Source organism: Ranitomeya imitator, chromosome 1 (genome assembly GCF_032444005.1).
Source record: "Ranitomeya imitator isolate aRanImi1 chromosome 1, aRanImi1.pri, whole genome shotgun sequence".
Classification (NCBI taxonomy): Eukaryota; Metazoa; Chordata; class Amphibia; order Anura; family Dendrobatidae; genus Ranitomeya; species Ranitomeya imitator.
The window spans coordinates 36073213-36090191 of record NC_091282.1 but is presented as its reverse complement, the minus strand read 5'-3'; the positions used below and the strand labels follow the sequence as shown (position 1 = coordinate 36090191).

At 45.5% G+C, this 16979-nt stretch overlaps 1 protein-coding gene across 1 annotated transcript in view; it reads right to left on the bottom strand.

Moving 5' to 3' along the window:
• Positions 1–16979, bottom strand: part of AMACR (alpha-methylacyl-CoA racemase) — a 38780-nt gene that overhangs the window by 11213 nt on the left and 10588 nt on the right. Inside the window, exons 2-4 of the mRNA XM_069745979.1 lie at positions 15666–15918; positions 10801–10944; positions 4652–4812 (exon numbers count right to left, since the gene is read on the bottom strand). Coding sequence (XP_069602080.1) covers positions 4652–4812; positions 10801–10944; positions 15666–15912 — 552 coding nt within the window. The 5' untranslated portion in view covers positions 15913–15918. The remainder of the gene's footprint in view (positions 1–4651; positions 4813–10800; positions 10945–15665; positions 15919–16979) is intronic.

The following is a 16979-nucleotide window of genomic DNA, read 5'->3' as shown; positions in this document are numbered from 1 at the left end:
TGTTGAGTATTCGACTAAGGGCACTGACAGACAGACTAATGTGAGGATTGCATCACAGTGCACAGACTGGACCGAAACCTCTTCTGACCAGAGCATGACAACATGATGTATTGCTATACAGCTGTCACGCTCAGGTGAGGAGAATGGATGGTCAGTCCGAGGATTGCGATGCGATCCTCGCATGAGAAATACTGCAATAGGTCTGCTCCCTCATAGTTGTCTTGTGGACAGATTCTCCCCCCTTGAGCTGTGGATCTCTGAAGCTTCTCCACAATGACCATGGGCTCCTTGGCTGCTTTCTAATTAGCGTTCTCCTTCCTTGGGATGTCATGCCAAGTGGACGGCTATGTCTTGGTAGATTTGCAGTTGTGCCATACTCCTTCCATTTTTGGATGATGGATTGATCAGTGCTCTGTGAGATGTTCATAGCTTAGGCTATTTTTTATAACCTAACTCTGCTTTCATCTTCTCCACAACGTTATCCCTAACCTGTCTGGTGGGCTCCTTGTTTTTCATGATGCTGTTTGATCCCTAATGTTCTCACGCAAACCTCTGAGGCCTTCATGGAACAGCTGTAGTTATACTGAGAAGAAATTATATATAGATAAACATAAACCATACAGAACAACATTAGTGTAAAGGTGACAAAGAGACCCAGGCCCTGTATAATATAATGTGCGCTATAACGTTGGAACCCGAGTCCCCACACCGCTATACGTGCTTGCCCATGGCTTAAGAAGTCAGGACATGTGCCTCGTTGCCACCGACACGCGTTTGGCTTCTTTCTCAAGGTGCGGTGTTCAGCCTTATTACCTGACCCTAGTCTGTTATTATCATGTGTTGATTGTAAATTTTGTCATTAATAAATTTATACCTTTTTATATTTTTTGGACTTTTTGCTCCGTTTTTCTTATGTTTGAGAAGAAATCATACTCACACGGACTCAATTTACTAATTATGTGAGTTCTGGAGGCGATTGGTCTCAGGATTTTATTTAGGGGTATCCGACTACAGGGGGCTGAATACAACTGCACGTAGCATTTGTCAGATTTATATTTTTTTTAAATATTTAGAAAATCATGTACCATTTCCTTTACATTTTACAAATATTTGCTACTTTGTGTTGGTGTCACAGAAAATCCCAACAAAATACATTTAAGTTTGTGGCTGTAACGTGGAAAAGTTCATGGAGTATGAATTCTTTTTCAAGGCACTGTAAAAAAAAAAACACGTTTTATTACATTTACAAATGACTGGAATTTAGTGCACTTTTGGTGTGGCCTAGAGTTCAGTGCACCATTGGTGTGGCCTAGAGATTAGTGCAGTGTTCCACCCCCTCAATTACAATCCTCCACACCTCCCATTATATTGATTAACAGCGCTTACTTTGGAGCTCTATTTGAATTAAAGCCCCAGCCCTGCACACTGACACTGCAGGAGCAGAGAGCACACACACAGTGTCAGTGCACTCTAATCCATCTCTCTGGTCTGCAGGGGCCACCTGTTACTGTGTTACCTTGTGTGAAGCAAGCGGCGGCCTCAGACAGGGAGAGACCAACACACACTGACACTGCGGAGGCCAAAAGCACACAGTGTCAGTGAGTAAAGGTGCTTTCGGATCCCTCTTCTGTCTGATCTTGTGTGCAGCCGCTGCAGAGGAGAAGGATCAGAGTGCACACACTGGCAATGCAAGAACACATTCCCATCCTTCTCCCGTTAGCACCGGCCACCAGCTACTGTGCGATCCTGTGTGCAGTGAGCGGCTGCAGCAGACAGAAGAGGGATGAAAACTAGGCCCCTGCAGTGTCAGTGTGTACAGGTTCTTTCGGATCCCTCTTCTGTTTGATCTTGTGTGCAGCCGCTGCAGAGGAGAAGGATCAGAGTGCACACACTGACAATGCAAGAACACATTCCCATCCTTCTCCCGTTACCACCGGCCACCAGCTACTGTGCGATCCTGTGTGCAGTGAGCGGCTGCAGCAGACAGAAGAGGGATGAAAACTAGGCCCCTGCAGTGTCAGTGTGTACAGGTTGTTTCGGATCCCTCTTCTGTTTGATCTTGTGTGCAGCCGCTGCAGAGGAGAAGGATCAGAGTGCACACACTGACAATGCAAGAACACATTCCCATCCTTCTCCCGTTAGCACCGGCCACCAGCTACTGTGCGATCCTGTGTGCAGTGAGCGGCTGCAGCAGACAGGAGAGGGATGAAAACTAGGCCCCAGCAGTGTCAGTGTGTACAGGGGTGAGGCAGCGCTTCAAAGCGAGAACTGTCAGTAAACACAAAAAGAAGTGTGGCTAATGGGAAACATAAAGCTCTTGACTACACCAAGGATGCACAGAGGAGCCCCATTTACATATGTAATAAAACGTTTATTTATATATAAAACTCAATGACTAAAATCTGAATTACAGGTATGATTTTCATATGGGCTAAGTATATACAGTCGTCTGAAAAGTGTTTGCCCCCTTCCTGATTTCTTATTCTTTTGCATGTTTCTGACACTTAAATGTTTCAGGTCACCAAACAAATGTAAATATTAGACAAAGACAACACAAGGAAGCACAAAATGCAGTATTTAAATGAATGTCTTTATTATTAAGGGAAAAAGAAATCCAAACCTACAGGGCCCTGTGAGAAAAAGTGATGCCCCCCCCCCCCCCACCTTAAAACATAAATTAAGTGTGAGTTATCACATCTTTGGGAAGCTGACTTCACATTCCCTAGCCACACGCACGCCTGACTACTGCCACACCTTTTCTCAATCAAGAAATCACTTAAATGGGACCTGCCTGACAAAGTTTAGTAGACCAAAAGATCCTCAAAAGCTAAACGTCATGCCACGATCCAAAGAAATTCTGTGGAACAAATGAGAAACAAAGTCATTGAGATCTATCAGTCTGGAAAAGGTTATAAAGTCATTTCTAAAGCTTTGGGACTCCAGCAAGCCATTATCCATAAATAGCAAAAACATGTAACAGCGGTGAACCTTCCCAGGAGTGGTTGACCGACCAAAATTACCCCAAGAACGCTGCGACGACTCAAAGAGGTCACAAAAGACCCCACAACAACATCCAAAGAACTGCAGGTTTCACTTGCCTCAGTTAAGGTCAGTGTTCATGACTCCACCATAAGAGACTGGTCAAAAATGGCCTGCATGGTGGAGTTCTAAGATGAAAACCACTGCTGAACATAAAGGCTCGTCTCAGTTTTGCCAGAAAACATCTTGACGATCCCCAAGACCCTTGGGAGAATACTCTGCGGACTGACAAGACAAAAGTTGAACTTTTTGGAAGATGTTTGTCCCATTACATCTGTGCAGAACACACACAGCATTTCAGAAAAGGAACATCATACCAACAGTAAAATATGTTGGTGGTAGTGTGATGATCTGGGGCGGTTTTGCTGCTTCAGGACCGGGAAGATGTGCTGTTGTAAAAGGAACAAAGAATTCTGCTGTCTACCAAAAAATCCTGAAGTAGAATATCCGGCCATCTGTTTGTAACCTCAAGTTGAAGCGCACTTGGGTTACGCAGCAGAACAATGATCCAACACACACCAGCAAATCCACTTATGAATGCCTTAAGAAAAACAAAATTAAGACTTTGGAGTGGCCTAGTCAAAGTCCTGACCTTAATCCAATTGAGATGCTGTGGCATGACCTTAAAAAGGCGGTTCATGCTCGGGAACTCTCCAGTGTGATTGAATTACAATTCTGCAGAGATGAGCGGGCCAAAATTCCTCCAGAGCGTTGTAAAAGACTCACTGCCAGTTATGGCAAATGCTTGATTGCAGTTGTTGCTGCTAAGGGCGGTCCAACCAGTTAAAAGGTTTAGGGGTCACTTTTTCACACAGGACCCTGTAGGTTTGGATTTTTTTTCCCTTACTAATAAAGACCTTCATTTATAAACTGCATGTTGTGATTACTCGTGTTATCTTTGCCTAATATTTACATTTTTTTGTTGATCTGGAACATTTAAGCGTGACAAACATGAAAAAGAATAGGAAATCAGGAAGGGGGCAAACACTTTTTCACACAACTGTATATGGTGTAATGGGTTGGAGCCCTCCACTGTATTCTGCCTCCTGTACCAGCTTGCTCTATGTGGCAAGAATAGGAGGACTCTGAGGACAAGGGAGTATACATTTTATTTTTTTCTTGGGCTGGCACAAAGGTGACAGCAGATAACAGATAATGTCAAGACTAAGCTTATATAGAGGTGAACTTCCCCCCCCCCCCACATAAAAAAGTGTGGGGCATTCCTGACCTTATTATGAAGCCTAAAGAGCTGTTTCGGCTCCTAGTGGGCGGGGCAGCCTGTAGAGTTGGTCTGGCTCCTAGTGGGCGGGGCAGCCTGTAGAGTTGGTCTGGCTCCTAGTGGGCGGGGCAGCCTGTAGAGTTGGTCTGGCTCCTAGTGGGCGGGGCAGCCTGTAGAGTTGGTCTGGCTCCTAGTGGGCGGGGCAGCCTGTAGAGTTGGTCTGGCTCCTAGTGGGCGGGGCAGCCTGTAGAGTTGGTCTGGCTCCTAGTGGGCGGGGCAGCCTGTAGAGTTGGTCTGGCTCCTAGTGGGCGGGGCAGCCTGTAGAGTCGGTCTGGCTCCTAGTGGGCGGGGCAGCCTGTAGAGTTGGTCTGGCTCCTAGTGGGCAGGACTTACCATGCTAGAATCAATGACCTGCCCTCGCCCAGATCGGGTACGTTCAAACAGAGACATGACGATACCCAGAGCACACGTATAACTTCCCCCAGCAAAGTCAGCAAGCATGTTCATGGGGAAAGTTGGGTTCTCGTGTTTTTTTCCAAGTCTTGAGAGCAAACCTAGAAAATTGAAAAATCAAAGAAAGTCCCTAATAATTAAAATTGTAATTAAAAAAAAAAAACTGGGATGATATGTCAGCTGTTAATTTAGCACTCAGCTTTCCCAGACTCCTGAATGCATCCCATTTCCCTACACATCAGGGGTCTGAGAAGGTTCAGTGACAACTCTTGTGGCTAGCATTGGTTGTCACTCAGCTTTCCTTGACCTTGGAGTATTCCTTAAAGTGACAGCACCTGATATGTACAGGTCTCCTATGTAGTCCATTAGTACAAGTCATGTCTGGGTGACTCCATTCATGGACTATTATATATTCAAATAGACGTTTACTCAAAATTTTTATCAAAATGCATCAAATTGAAAAGTAAAAAACACCAAATAATCATTTCCTATAGAAATAAACATACAAACTGCACTGTGTATTTACATGGAAATAAAAGAGTGGGAAGGGTTAATGATTTAAAGGGAATGCCCAGATTTACATAACTAAAACAATCTTTTTATAAATGAAAAGTTTTACCACTTTCTGATTACATTATGTTTAATTTCCCCATTGTTTTCAAGATCTGTGCTTGCTGTCAGTGAATGAGAACACTAGGCTTTTGTTTTCATTTATTGCAATTACCTTTGTTACATTTGTACTAAAAGAAGCCAATCCTATAGCTGGGCATCATAGGAGATTACTACATTTCTGTATATACTGTCATATAATAATATTGCAGCATAAAGTACAAGCAATCAAGCGATCGCAAGTTCTAATCCCCTTTGAAAATGTGAAAAAAATATATAAAAAATAATGAAAAAAATATAAAGAATAAAATTCTAAAATAAATAACATACAAAAAAAATGTTGAAAAAAAAGCATAATCAGTACTACCATGTCTGTAAAAAAAAAACATTTTTGGTCATTTAACTTACCCCCACCATAAATACAAAAAAAACATAATTTATAGTATAAAATGGTACAAATGGACAGCTCAGCAGACAAAAAAAAAAACAAGCCCTCAGAAGGCTGCATCGATAAAAAAAAATAAAAAAAAAAGTTAGGGGTCTCCAAAAATGGGGAGAAAAACCAATTTTATTTCGACATTACCGTAAATAGGCAAAGTCATGTGACCACTAAGCTCCGCCCAGAACGGCAGTTGAAAAAGACGGAACCTAATTCAAATACAAATCGGAATGTTTTCGATTCCATTCTATAAATAACTGAAGAGTCTGTTAACCCATTCAGGACGCAGTTATTTTTATCAATCATTATTTTTTTATTACTGTGCTCTTACAGCCAGCACAGACTCACTCTAGGATTCTGGGAGCTTCTTATAGCCTCATTGTGGGGTCATTCCTCATCGCTTATACTTTGACCCTTAGCCGAGTGTGTGTGACCCTGTTGTGCCTGTGCTACTTTATGCTTGTCTGGTTCTGATCTGGTTCTGTCCCTGTTAAGAGTTCTGCCTGTCCCTCCTGTACTGCGCTGCTATCTCCGTGTAGCACTCCTTGCCTACCCTCTGACTATTCCCTGCTCGCCCCTCCTGTACTGCGCTGCTATCTCCGTGTATGACTCCTTGCCTACCTTAACAAACAAGATGGCGAACCGCACTTCACAGGCAGGAGCGCCCGTCCAGGTCCAGGGAACCAACTAGGACCATAGGAAGTCCAAAGTAAAAAAGTGACAGCGCTCTTTGATAAAGACCCACAGGGTCGAAACGTTGCTGTCTGCTGTTTTATGGCTTAAATAAAGTTTCGATTTTTGGATTACACCCGGATGGAGCGCTGTCACTTTTTTACTTTGGACTTCCTTGCCTACCTTCTGACTATTCTCTGCTCGCCCCTCCTGTACTGCGCTGCTATCTCCATGTATGACTCCTTGCCTACATTCTGACTATTCTCTGCCTTCCCCTCCTGTACTGCGCTGCTATCTCCATGTATGACTCCTTGCCTACCTTCTGACTATTCTCTGCTCGTCCCTCCTGTACTGCGCTGCTATCTCCATGTATGACTCCTTGCCTACATTCTGACTATTCTCTGCTCGTCCCTCCTGTACTGCGCTGCTATCTCCGTGTATCACTCCTTGCCTACCTTCTGACTATTCTCTGCTCGTCCCTCCTGTACTGCGCTGCTATCTCCATGTATGACTCCTTGCCTACATTCTGACTATTCTCTGCTCGCCCCTCCTGTACTGCGCTGCTATCTCCGTGTATCACTCCTTGCCTACCTTCTGACTATTCTCTGCTCGTCCCTCCTGTACTGCGCTGCTATCTCCATGTATGACTCCTTGCCTACCTTCTGACTATTCTCTGCCTTCCCCTCCTGTACTGCGCTGCTATCTCCGTGTATCACTCCTTGCCTACCTTCTGACTATTCTCTGCTCGCCCCTCCTGTACTGCGCTGCTATCTCCATGTATGACTCCTTGCCTACCTTCTGACTATTCTCTGCTCGTCCCTCCTGTACTGCGCTGCTATCTCCATGTATGACTCCTTGCCTACCTTCTGACTATTCTCTGCTCGCCCCTCCTGTACTGCGCTGCTATCTCCGTGTATCACTCCTTGCCTACCTTCTGACTATTCTCTGCTCGTCCCTCCTGTACTGCGCTGCTATCTCCATGTATGACTCCTTGCCTGCCTTCTGACTATTCTCTGCTCGCCCCTCCTGTACTGCGCTGCTATCTCCGTGTATGACTCCTTGCCTACATTCTGACTATTCTTTGCTCGCCCCTCCTGTACTGCGCTGCTATCTCCGTGTATGACTCCTTGCCTACATTCTGACTATTCTCTGCTCGTCCCTCCTGTACTGCGCTGCTATCTCCATGTATGACTCCTTGCCTACCTTCTGACTATTCTCTGCTCGCCCCTCCTGTACTGCGCTGCTATCTCCGTGTATCACTCCTTGCCTACCTTCTGACTATTCTCTGCTCGTCCCTCCTATACTGCGCTGCTATCTCCATGTATGACTCCTTGCCTGCCTTCTGACTATTCTCTGCTCGCCCCTCCTGTACTGCGCTGCTATCTCCGTGTATGACTCCTTGCCTACATTCTGACTATTCTCTGCTCGCCCCTCCTGTACTGCGCTGCTATCTCCGTGTATGACTCCTTGCCTACATTCTGACTATTCTCTGCCTTCCCCTCCTGTACTGCGCTGCTATCTCCGTGTATCACTCCTTGCCTACCTTCTGACTATTCTCTGCTCGTCCCTCCTGTACTGCGCTGCTATCTCCATGTATGACTCCTTGCCTACCTTCTGACTATTCTCTGCTCGTCCCTCCTGTACTGCGCTGCTATCTCCGTGTATGACTCCTTGCCTACATTCTGACTATTCTCTGCTCGCCCCTCCTGTACTGCGCTGCTATCTCCGTGTATGACTCCTTGCCTACATTCTGACTATTTTCTGCCTTCCCCTCCTGTACTGCGCTGCTATCTCCGTGTATCACTCCTTGCCTACCTTCTGACTATTCTCTGCTCGTCCCTCCTGTACTGCGCTGCTATCTCCGTGTATCACTCCTTGCCTACATTCTGACTATTCTCTGCTCGCCCCTCCTGTACTGCGCTGCTATCTCCGTGTATCACTCCTTGCCTACATTCTGACTATTCTCTGCTCGCCCCTCCTGTACTGCGCTGCTATCTCCATGTATGACTCCTTGCCTACCTTCTGACTATTCTCTGCTCGCCCCTCCTGTACTGCGCTGCTATCTCCGTGTATGACTCTTTGCCTACATTCTGACTATTCTCTGCCTTCCCCTCCTGTACTGCGCTGCTATCTCCGTGTATCACTCCTTGCCTACATTCTGACTATTCTCTGCTCGCCCCTCCTGTACTGCGCTGCTATCTCCGTGTATCACTCCTTGCCTACCTTCTGACGATTTTCTGCTCGCCCCTCCTGTACTGCGCTGCTATCTCCGTGTATCACTCCTTGCCTACATTCTGACTATTCTCTGCTCGCCCCTCCTGTACTGCGCTGCCCTCTCCGTGTATCACTCCTTGCCTACATTCTGACTATTCTCTGCTCGCCCCTCTTGTACTGCGCTGCTATCTCCGTGTATCACTCCTTGCCTATATTCTGACTATTCTCTGCTCGCTCATCCTGTACTGCGCTGCTATCTCCGTGTATCACTCCTTGCCTACATTCTGACTATTCTCTGCTCGCCCCTCCTGTACTGCGCTGCTATCTCCGTGTATCACTCCTTGCCTACATTCTGACTATTCTCTGCTCGCCCCTCCTGTACTGCGCTGCCCTCTCCGTGTATCACTCCTTGCCTACATTCTGACTATTCTCTGCCTGTCCCTCCTGTACTGCGCTGCTATCTCCGTGTATCACTCCTTGCCTACATTCTGACTATTCTCTGCTCGCCCCTCCTGTACTGCGCTGCCATCTCCGTGTATGACTCCTTGCCTACCTTCTGACTATTCTCTGCTCGTCCCTCCTGTACTGCGCTGCCCTCTCCGTGTATCATTCCTTGCCTACCTTCTGACTATTCTCTGCTCGCCCCTCCTGTACTGCGCTGCTATCTCCGTGTATCACTCCTTGCCTACCTTCTGACTATTCTCTGCTCGCCCCTCCTGTACTGCGCTGCCATCTCCGTGTATCACTCCTTGCCTACATTCTGACTATTCTCTGCCTGTCCCTCCTGTACTGCGCTGCCCTCTCCGTGTATGACTCCTTGCCTACCTTCTGACTATTCTCTGCCTGTCCCTCCTGTACTGCGCTGCTATCTCCGTGTATCACTCCTTGCCTACCTTCTGACTATTCTCTGCTCGCCCCTCCTGTACTGCGCTGCCCTCTCCGTGTATCATTCCTTGCCTACCTTCTGACTATTCTCTGCTCGCCCCTCCTGTACTGCGCTGCTATCTCTGTGTATGACTCCTTGCCTACATTCTGACTATTCTCTGCTCGCCCCTCCTGTACTGCGCTGCTATCTCCGTGTATGACTCCTTGCCTACATTCTGACTATTCTCTGCTCGTCCCTCCTGTACTGCGCTGCTATCTCCGTGTATCACTCCTTGCCTACCTTCTGACTATTCTCTGCCTGTCCCTCCTGTACTGTGCTGCCCTCTCCGTGTATGACTCCTTGCCTACATTCTGACTATTCTCTGCCTGTCCCTCCTGTACTGCGCTGCCCTCTCCGTGTACGACTCCTTGCCTACATTCTGACTATTCTCTGCTCGCCCCTCCTGTACTGCGCTGCTGTCTCCGTGTATCACTCCTTGCCTACCTTCTGACTATTCTCTGTCTGTCCCTCCTGTACTGCACTGCTATCTCTGTGTATCACTCCTTGCCTACATTCTGACTATTCTCTGCTCGCCCCTCCTGTACTGCGCTGCCATCTCTGTGTATCACTCCTTGCCTACCTTCTGACTATTCTCTGCCTGTCCCTCCTGTACTGCACTGCTATCTCTGTGTATCACTCCTTGCCTACATTCTGACTATTCTCTGCCTGTCCCTCCTGTATTGCGCTGCCATCTCCGTGTATCACTCCTTGCCTACCTTCTAACTATTCTCTGCTCGCCCCTCCTGCACCGCGCTGCTATCTCCGTGTATCACTCCTTGCCTACCTTCTGACTATTCTCTGCTCGCCCCTCCTGCACCGTGCTGCCATCTCCGTGTATCACTCCTTGCCTACCTTCTGACTATTCTCTGCTCGCCCCTCCTGCACCGCGCTGCCCTCTCCTGTAGTGTGGGTGAGTCACCATTCTCAGCTGTGGCAGTTCACAGGTGCTGACAGGATCCTGATCAGTTCCTGACACATGAGCTTTTTCATTTAATGCTCATTTTTATCCTCTTATCAAGGGGGGCGTGGCACACAGGATGATTATGCAGAACAGCTTAAAGTCACGCCCCTGAGGATCCTGTGAGACAAACCTCCTTGGAAAAGATTTAATTAAAAAAAGCAAAACAAAATCTCAGGGGAACAACGGGAATAATAAAAAAATGGACACTTTTGACCTGATGACAGGTCGTCTTTAAGGATGTAGTCTCTACAGACCCCCCGTCCACATACCTGAGATAGAGACATAATTAAGGTCGTGACCCGCAGATTTCGCATATTTCCCAGACTGCCCAAATCCACTCAGTCGTGCATATATGATCTGTGGATTTTCCTTTAGTAAAACCTCAGGCCCGATACCCAGATTTTCCATCACGCCTGTAATTCAGAGCACAAATACACATGTAACTATATGTGACCTCCTTAACATTCTCAAAATATATTCCCTTAAAGGGTACGTAGATGTTTGCAAAAACCATACTCCCGTTTTGTGTACACAGCTCTTATGCAGATCTAGTTGTCGCTAAGGTTACAGTCTGCAAGCAGACCCTGTGTGAAGTCAGATTATACAGTATGGATTACTAGGGTTACTAGGGATCCTAACCCTAACCCTTAACCTAGTGATCCTAACCCTAACCCTAGCTATTTCTGTTTATAGTGGGTTTTCTAGTTGATTTTGATGATTGGCAGCTGTCACACACTTCTCATCATGCGTTTCAAAAACGCAAACGCATGAAAAAACGCATGTAAACGCGTCAAAACGCCGTGTTTTTTTACCACATGCAAAAACGCATGCGTCTAAAAAACGCAGCGTTTGCACGCGTTTACATGCGTTTTTTGCACCACATGCGTTTGCGTTAAAAACGCTGCGTTTTTTAACGCAAATGTGAAACTAGCCTAATTATGTAAAAATCATACAATGTGATTTTCTGGATTTTTTTTTAAAGATTCTGTCTCTCACAGGTGAAGTGTACCTACGATAAAAATTTACAGACCTCTCCATTCTTTGTAGGGGGGAAAACTTGCAAAATTGGCAGTGGATCAAATACCTATTTTCCCCATTGTCCATAATACCGTAGAAATAAAATGTGGTGGGTTTTTCCGCTATCATACTGTGCTGATGCAGTTTATAGGGTGTTGCCGCCCATTTTGTATCTGTATCCGGGAACTACATTGTTTTATGCACTGCAATCTCCAGGAATCTTAGTCGTAGGAATCTAAAACAAGTCTGTGCAGCATTAAGAGTCAGTCTGTGTACAGCAGACATTCTCTACATAGCATTCCATATTTGTAAAATAGTCAAAAGTTAGGCACACTGGTTCCTGCAATAGTTTTCCTTGTTCTTATTGGAACGTGCACGTTGTAGATTCAGACTGAAGGCAGTAAAACCACGAAGAAACACATATGGGAACAAGGAGTAAAGAAACGTGAAAAAAAAACAGAATATGTGTTATACCTTTGATTCATCAAAACACCCCCTTTTACTCTGATAACAACCTTATACCTCCTTTTGACATCTCGGAAGCAGCTTCAGCAGGTGTCACCTGGATTGGCTTCCAAATGTCTTGAAGGAGCTCCTAGAGGTGCTGAGCTCCTGACGGCTCTTCGCCTTCACAATGCGTCCAACTCATTCTAAACCATCTCAGTTGGGTTGAGCTCAGGTGATTGTAGAGACCATGTCCTCTGAAGCAGCCTCCATCGCTCTGCTCTTTGATGATATTACCCTTACATAGCCAGGAGGTGTTTTTGGTCATTGTTCTGTTGCAACACAAATCATTGTCCCACCAAGCGCAGACCAGATGGGATGAAAGTCGCTACAGAATGATGTGGTAGCCATTCTGGTGAAGTGTGCCATGAATTTGGAGTAAATCACTAACAATGTCACCTCCGGACCACCCCCACACCTCCTCTCCGTGCTTCACCACAAATGTAGAAACCATCCGCTCACCTTTTCTGCATCTCAAAGAAACATGGTGGTTGGTACCAAACATAAAAAAAATTTGACTCACAGACCACAATACAAATTTCTACTGATCTTATGTCTAGTTTTTGTATTTCTTGGCACAAAGAAGTCTCTTATTCTTCTGTGCGGTTGTCAGTATTTGCTTCTTTGTAGCACTTTGATCGTAAAGTGTTCCCCACAGTGTCCTCTGAAAGGTTGATGCTGAGATGTGTCTGCTACCTGATATAATTTATGAGGGCTTTTATCTAATTTGCAGTCAGTTTTTGGCTTCTGAGAAAGGGAACTCTGATGAACTTATCCTCTGCAACAGGTTATGTTTTCCTTTCCTTTTATGAGGCAGTTCACGAGACAATTTTATCATAGCAATTTGTCATACATCTAGGTTTGAACCCTTGAGCCTGTGCTTCGTGGTCGGCTTCCCTGTCCGCCGAGCCACAGCCGATACACTTTTTCTATGGGTGTTCAGTTTCTTTTATTCTTGTTTCAGTATTGATAGGGTGACAGATGTTTTCATTTACTCAGTTGTCTGTCCTATCACCTTTCGGTTGCGGCTTTATATACTTTCCCCCTGCTGGTATTCTCTGCTGGTGATAGTCTCATTTGAATATCCTGCCATACTACTGCAGTTTAAGTCAGTCAGTGAAAGACCAGCTGGGGTTTATCTCTTAGTTGTTTGTTATTATTATGCATCTATTTTTTTTATTTTTAGGAAGTAGGTGACATATTTTCTAACAGTCCGTAGTTTATCCTTTATTTTTTATTTCTTGATTTCTTTTACTCACTCTGGGATCACTTTTTATTTTAACACGTTCCCTTCTCTAGGTAATTTGCACTCTGCCCTGCCCTCTGGTTCTTTAGGAGGAGCGTGAATCGCTCGACAGCCTTTCAGGCAGAATGGGTCCAAGTTGCCATCACCTAGTCTGTGGTTAGAGCTTTCTCGACTCTTGTAGGCACCAGTAGGGACTGCTGGGTCAAGATCTCTAGTGTGCACATGAAGTCAGTTGCAGTTTTTAGTTTTTACCCAAATGAGTTGCTACACTATCATAACAGCTTGATGATTTTCATGATTGCACTTGAGGATACCTTCAGTGGTCTATCAATATTCCGGATTGACTGACCTTCATGTCTTACAGTAAAGACGGACATTTCTCATTATTTAGATGAGTGGTTCTTGAGATGTTCTGGTTTACAACAGTTATTGAAACAGAGTCAGAACTGTAAAGAGCTATGTACCTACACAACCTCTGCCAAATACACTGTATGGTCGCAGACACTTTCTGAAGATTAGTGATTTCACAAACGAATGCTTCACAAGGCAACCTGTTCACTGGAAGCCATTCCAGGTGATAACCTGACGAAGGTGCAGAACAGAATGTCAACGGGGTGTAAAATTGTCAGAATAAAAGTGGGGTACATTGAGGAAGCTAAGATTTATTACATATTCTGCTTTGTTTCACATGTGTTTCTTTACTCCTTGTTTCCATGTGTTACTTCATGGTTCTGTCTGAATCTAAAATGTGCATATTGCAATAAGAACACGGAAATCCATTGCATTGAACAGGGGTATCTAAACTTTTGACCAGTACTGTAGGTAGAGACATTGCGATTTTCCCTTTATTAGGAGGTGGAGGACTCATTACCTAAGTCCTGCAACACTACAGGAAATTTAGAGCGCTGGAAAAGTAGTCTCTAAACCTCCCCAAAGGCATAAGCGACCAGTAAGAATATATCACTGGACTACTTGATAAATACATCTTGGGTTATTTGTAGTATTTAAAAATATTAATTACCTACAACTTCATACCCTCAATGGAATTTTACACTCTGCGGCATCCGATGCAACACTCTGAAGTTGGCATGTTGTAGAAGTTGTAAGATAGCGCTTACTGAGTGTTTTGGGGGACACTCACTTGGCCATGATATTCAGACACACAGGGAACGGGCTTCTCACACAAATAGTGAGGTTTATTTTTATGCAGCATCAACCGGGTCATGCACAGTTCATTATATACATTTTAACTCCGTTACTTCATATACGGCTTTAACTCACAGTTCACACACTACACCCGCTAGTCCTCTGCTGACTAGTTCCCGGGCGTGTCCATGCACCGTATCAATGTCTACTTTTATAGCATCACGACATGAGATTGCAATGTCTAAACAAGCTGGTCCTCTTCTGACCTGTTACCATGGGTGACCGCACAGTTCATAGAAAACCCCTTTATCTGGAAGTACCTTTCGGGAGCTCCTGCTCCACACGCTGACTCATTGTCATTCCACACTCATGGGAAGCAGCCTAAAGGGGATCACTGTCCTTGCGACCAGGGCACTCACAACAGTCCAGACCCTCCGAAGGTCAGTAGCTCCCCAATGCAGTACCACGCTGACCTTGCACATTCGGCGTTTCCATGTGCTATTCAGGAAGTCCGTCCCCACCTGGAACCTTCCAACACACAGGCCTCTCCGTGTGCTATTCAGGACGTCCATCCCCACCTGGGACCTTCCTACACACAGGCCTCTCCGTGTGCTATTCAGGACGTCCATCCCCACTTGGGACCATCAACACACAGGCCACCAGGTCCCAAAGCCTCACCACGTGCTCTTCAGGGAGATAGCACTCCCAACACATAGGCTTTTCCAGGACCCTGCACATGGACCAAACAGATCCAAACACTCTCCCCCAAGTGACCACACCATGGTCACATTATGTACCTGTAACCCCTCCCCTGGGTGGGAGGTGTGTGTGGTTAGTCAGACCCGCCCAGCTCTCCAACTAACCCTATAAGCCTCCCTTTACAACTATGCAAACATTACAGGCTTACAGCGCAGTCTCCCTCTGCGACACATACCGGCCATTTACAATCATACCGGACACTGTTTCATTATCACCATTACAGTTACGCCCCCATATGTATCCTAAGAACACAACAGGGGTCACTGCATCACAAAGTATTGGGTCAGATTGTCTATTAACTCAGGATTCCCTAAAAAGTTGCAAAAAATAAGTTTTCCAAAAATGGACAACCCCTTTAAATAAGATGCTTGCTGTATCATCTCTAACAGGGTGTAAGAAAATGGGTTTAGGAAACCAGACGACCGCTTCTTAAAACATACGTGTATCGTCGCAATAACTTACCGTGACGGAAAGGCTCAATGAGGACATCGGACTGCTTACATAACGTCTTCAGGACGCCGATCCCTTGGGGGGTCTTCAGATTTAAAGCTATCGATCTTTTACCCCGTGCCATAGCGTCACTTGAAAACGTAGTGTTGGCTTTATCCACCCGGATGACTTTGGCCCCGAAGTCAGCGAGTATCATTCCACAGAATGGAACAGGGGCCAGTCCGGCCAGTTCCAGCACTCGGACCCCAGCCAAGGCCATTGCTGCCTACGTAAAGGACAACACAATTAGCACCGAGCGTCCATTATGATTACACATAGTAACATAGTTAGTAAGGCCGAAAAAAGACATTTGTCCATCCAGTTCAGCCTATATTCCATCATAATAAATCCCCAGATCTACGTCCTTCTACAGAACCTAATAATCGTATGATACAATATTGTTCTGCTCCAGGAAGACATCCAGGCCTCTCATATCCACCAATGGGTAATCACCTATTACTGAGCTTCTCACAAAATAACTACCGAAGGAGTGAAAAATCCACATACAAAATCTTCTACCGTTTTGAGTATACAGTCCCTGTGCACATCTATATGTGTAACACGGTAACAGACTACAAACCCAGTGCAGTCTGACCCCGCAGTCAGTCTTCCTTTCGACTTCCCCCAACTTCTTGTTAGCCTACCCATTGTAAAGGTCAGCACAGGAGCTGTATACAGAATACGGAGGGAGAGTTTTTTGATGGAAAATGCTTGCAACGTTGCTTCTTAAAACAAGTCTGTGCAGCACAGAAAAGCAGTCTGTTGTACAGCAATTCTTAGAAATTGTCTACTGTTTACAACTCTTGTGCCGAGCTGACCATTACCCATGTGTGCCAATGTGACAGCTTTCTACATAATATTGCATGGAGTCTATTCATAACAGAGGGTCCTGAGTGTAGGACCCCCCTGTATGATGTCCTTAGACACTAGCAGTGCATACAGACAGGCGTTGCCAATAGTTTTCTTTTCTACGGCAGAGCAATAAATTAAGAACTTTGCTCAGGATCTCAGGACTCAAGGACGTTCTGTCAATGATTGATAAATTCTAAAAAGTTACAATATTGTGGATTCATCACCAAGGACGGGTGATAACGGGCCGACTGCTGGGAGTCCAAGAACTGGGACCACTATGAGAATGGGGGTGGGGCTCAAATCTCCCATTAAAGGGTTTTTTCCCGCAAACAAAAGTTCACTTTAATCAATAGATCTTGGAATAATAATAATTCCCACCATGGGATGTGTTTAAATAAAATGTTCCTGTGCCGAGATAGTCTAATAAATGTGTCC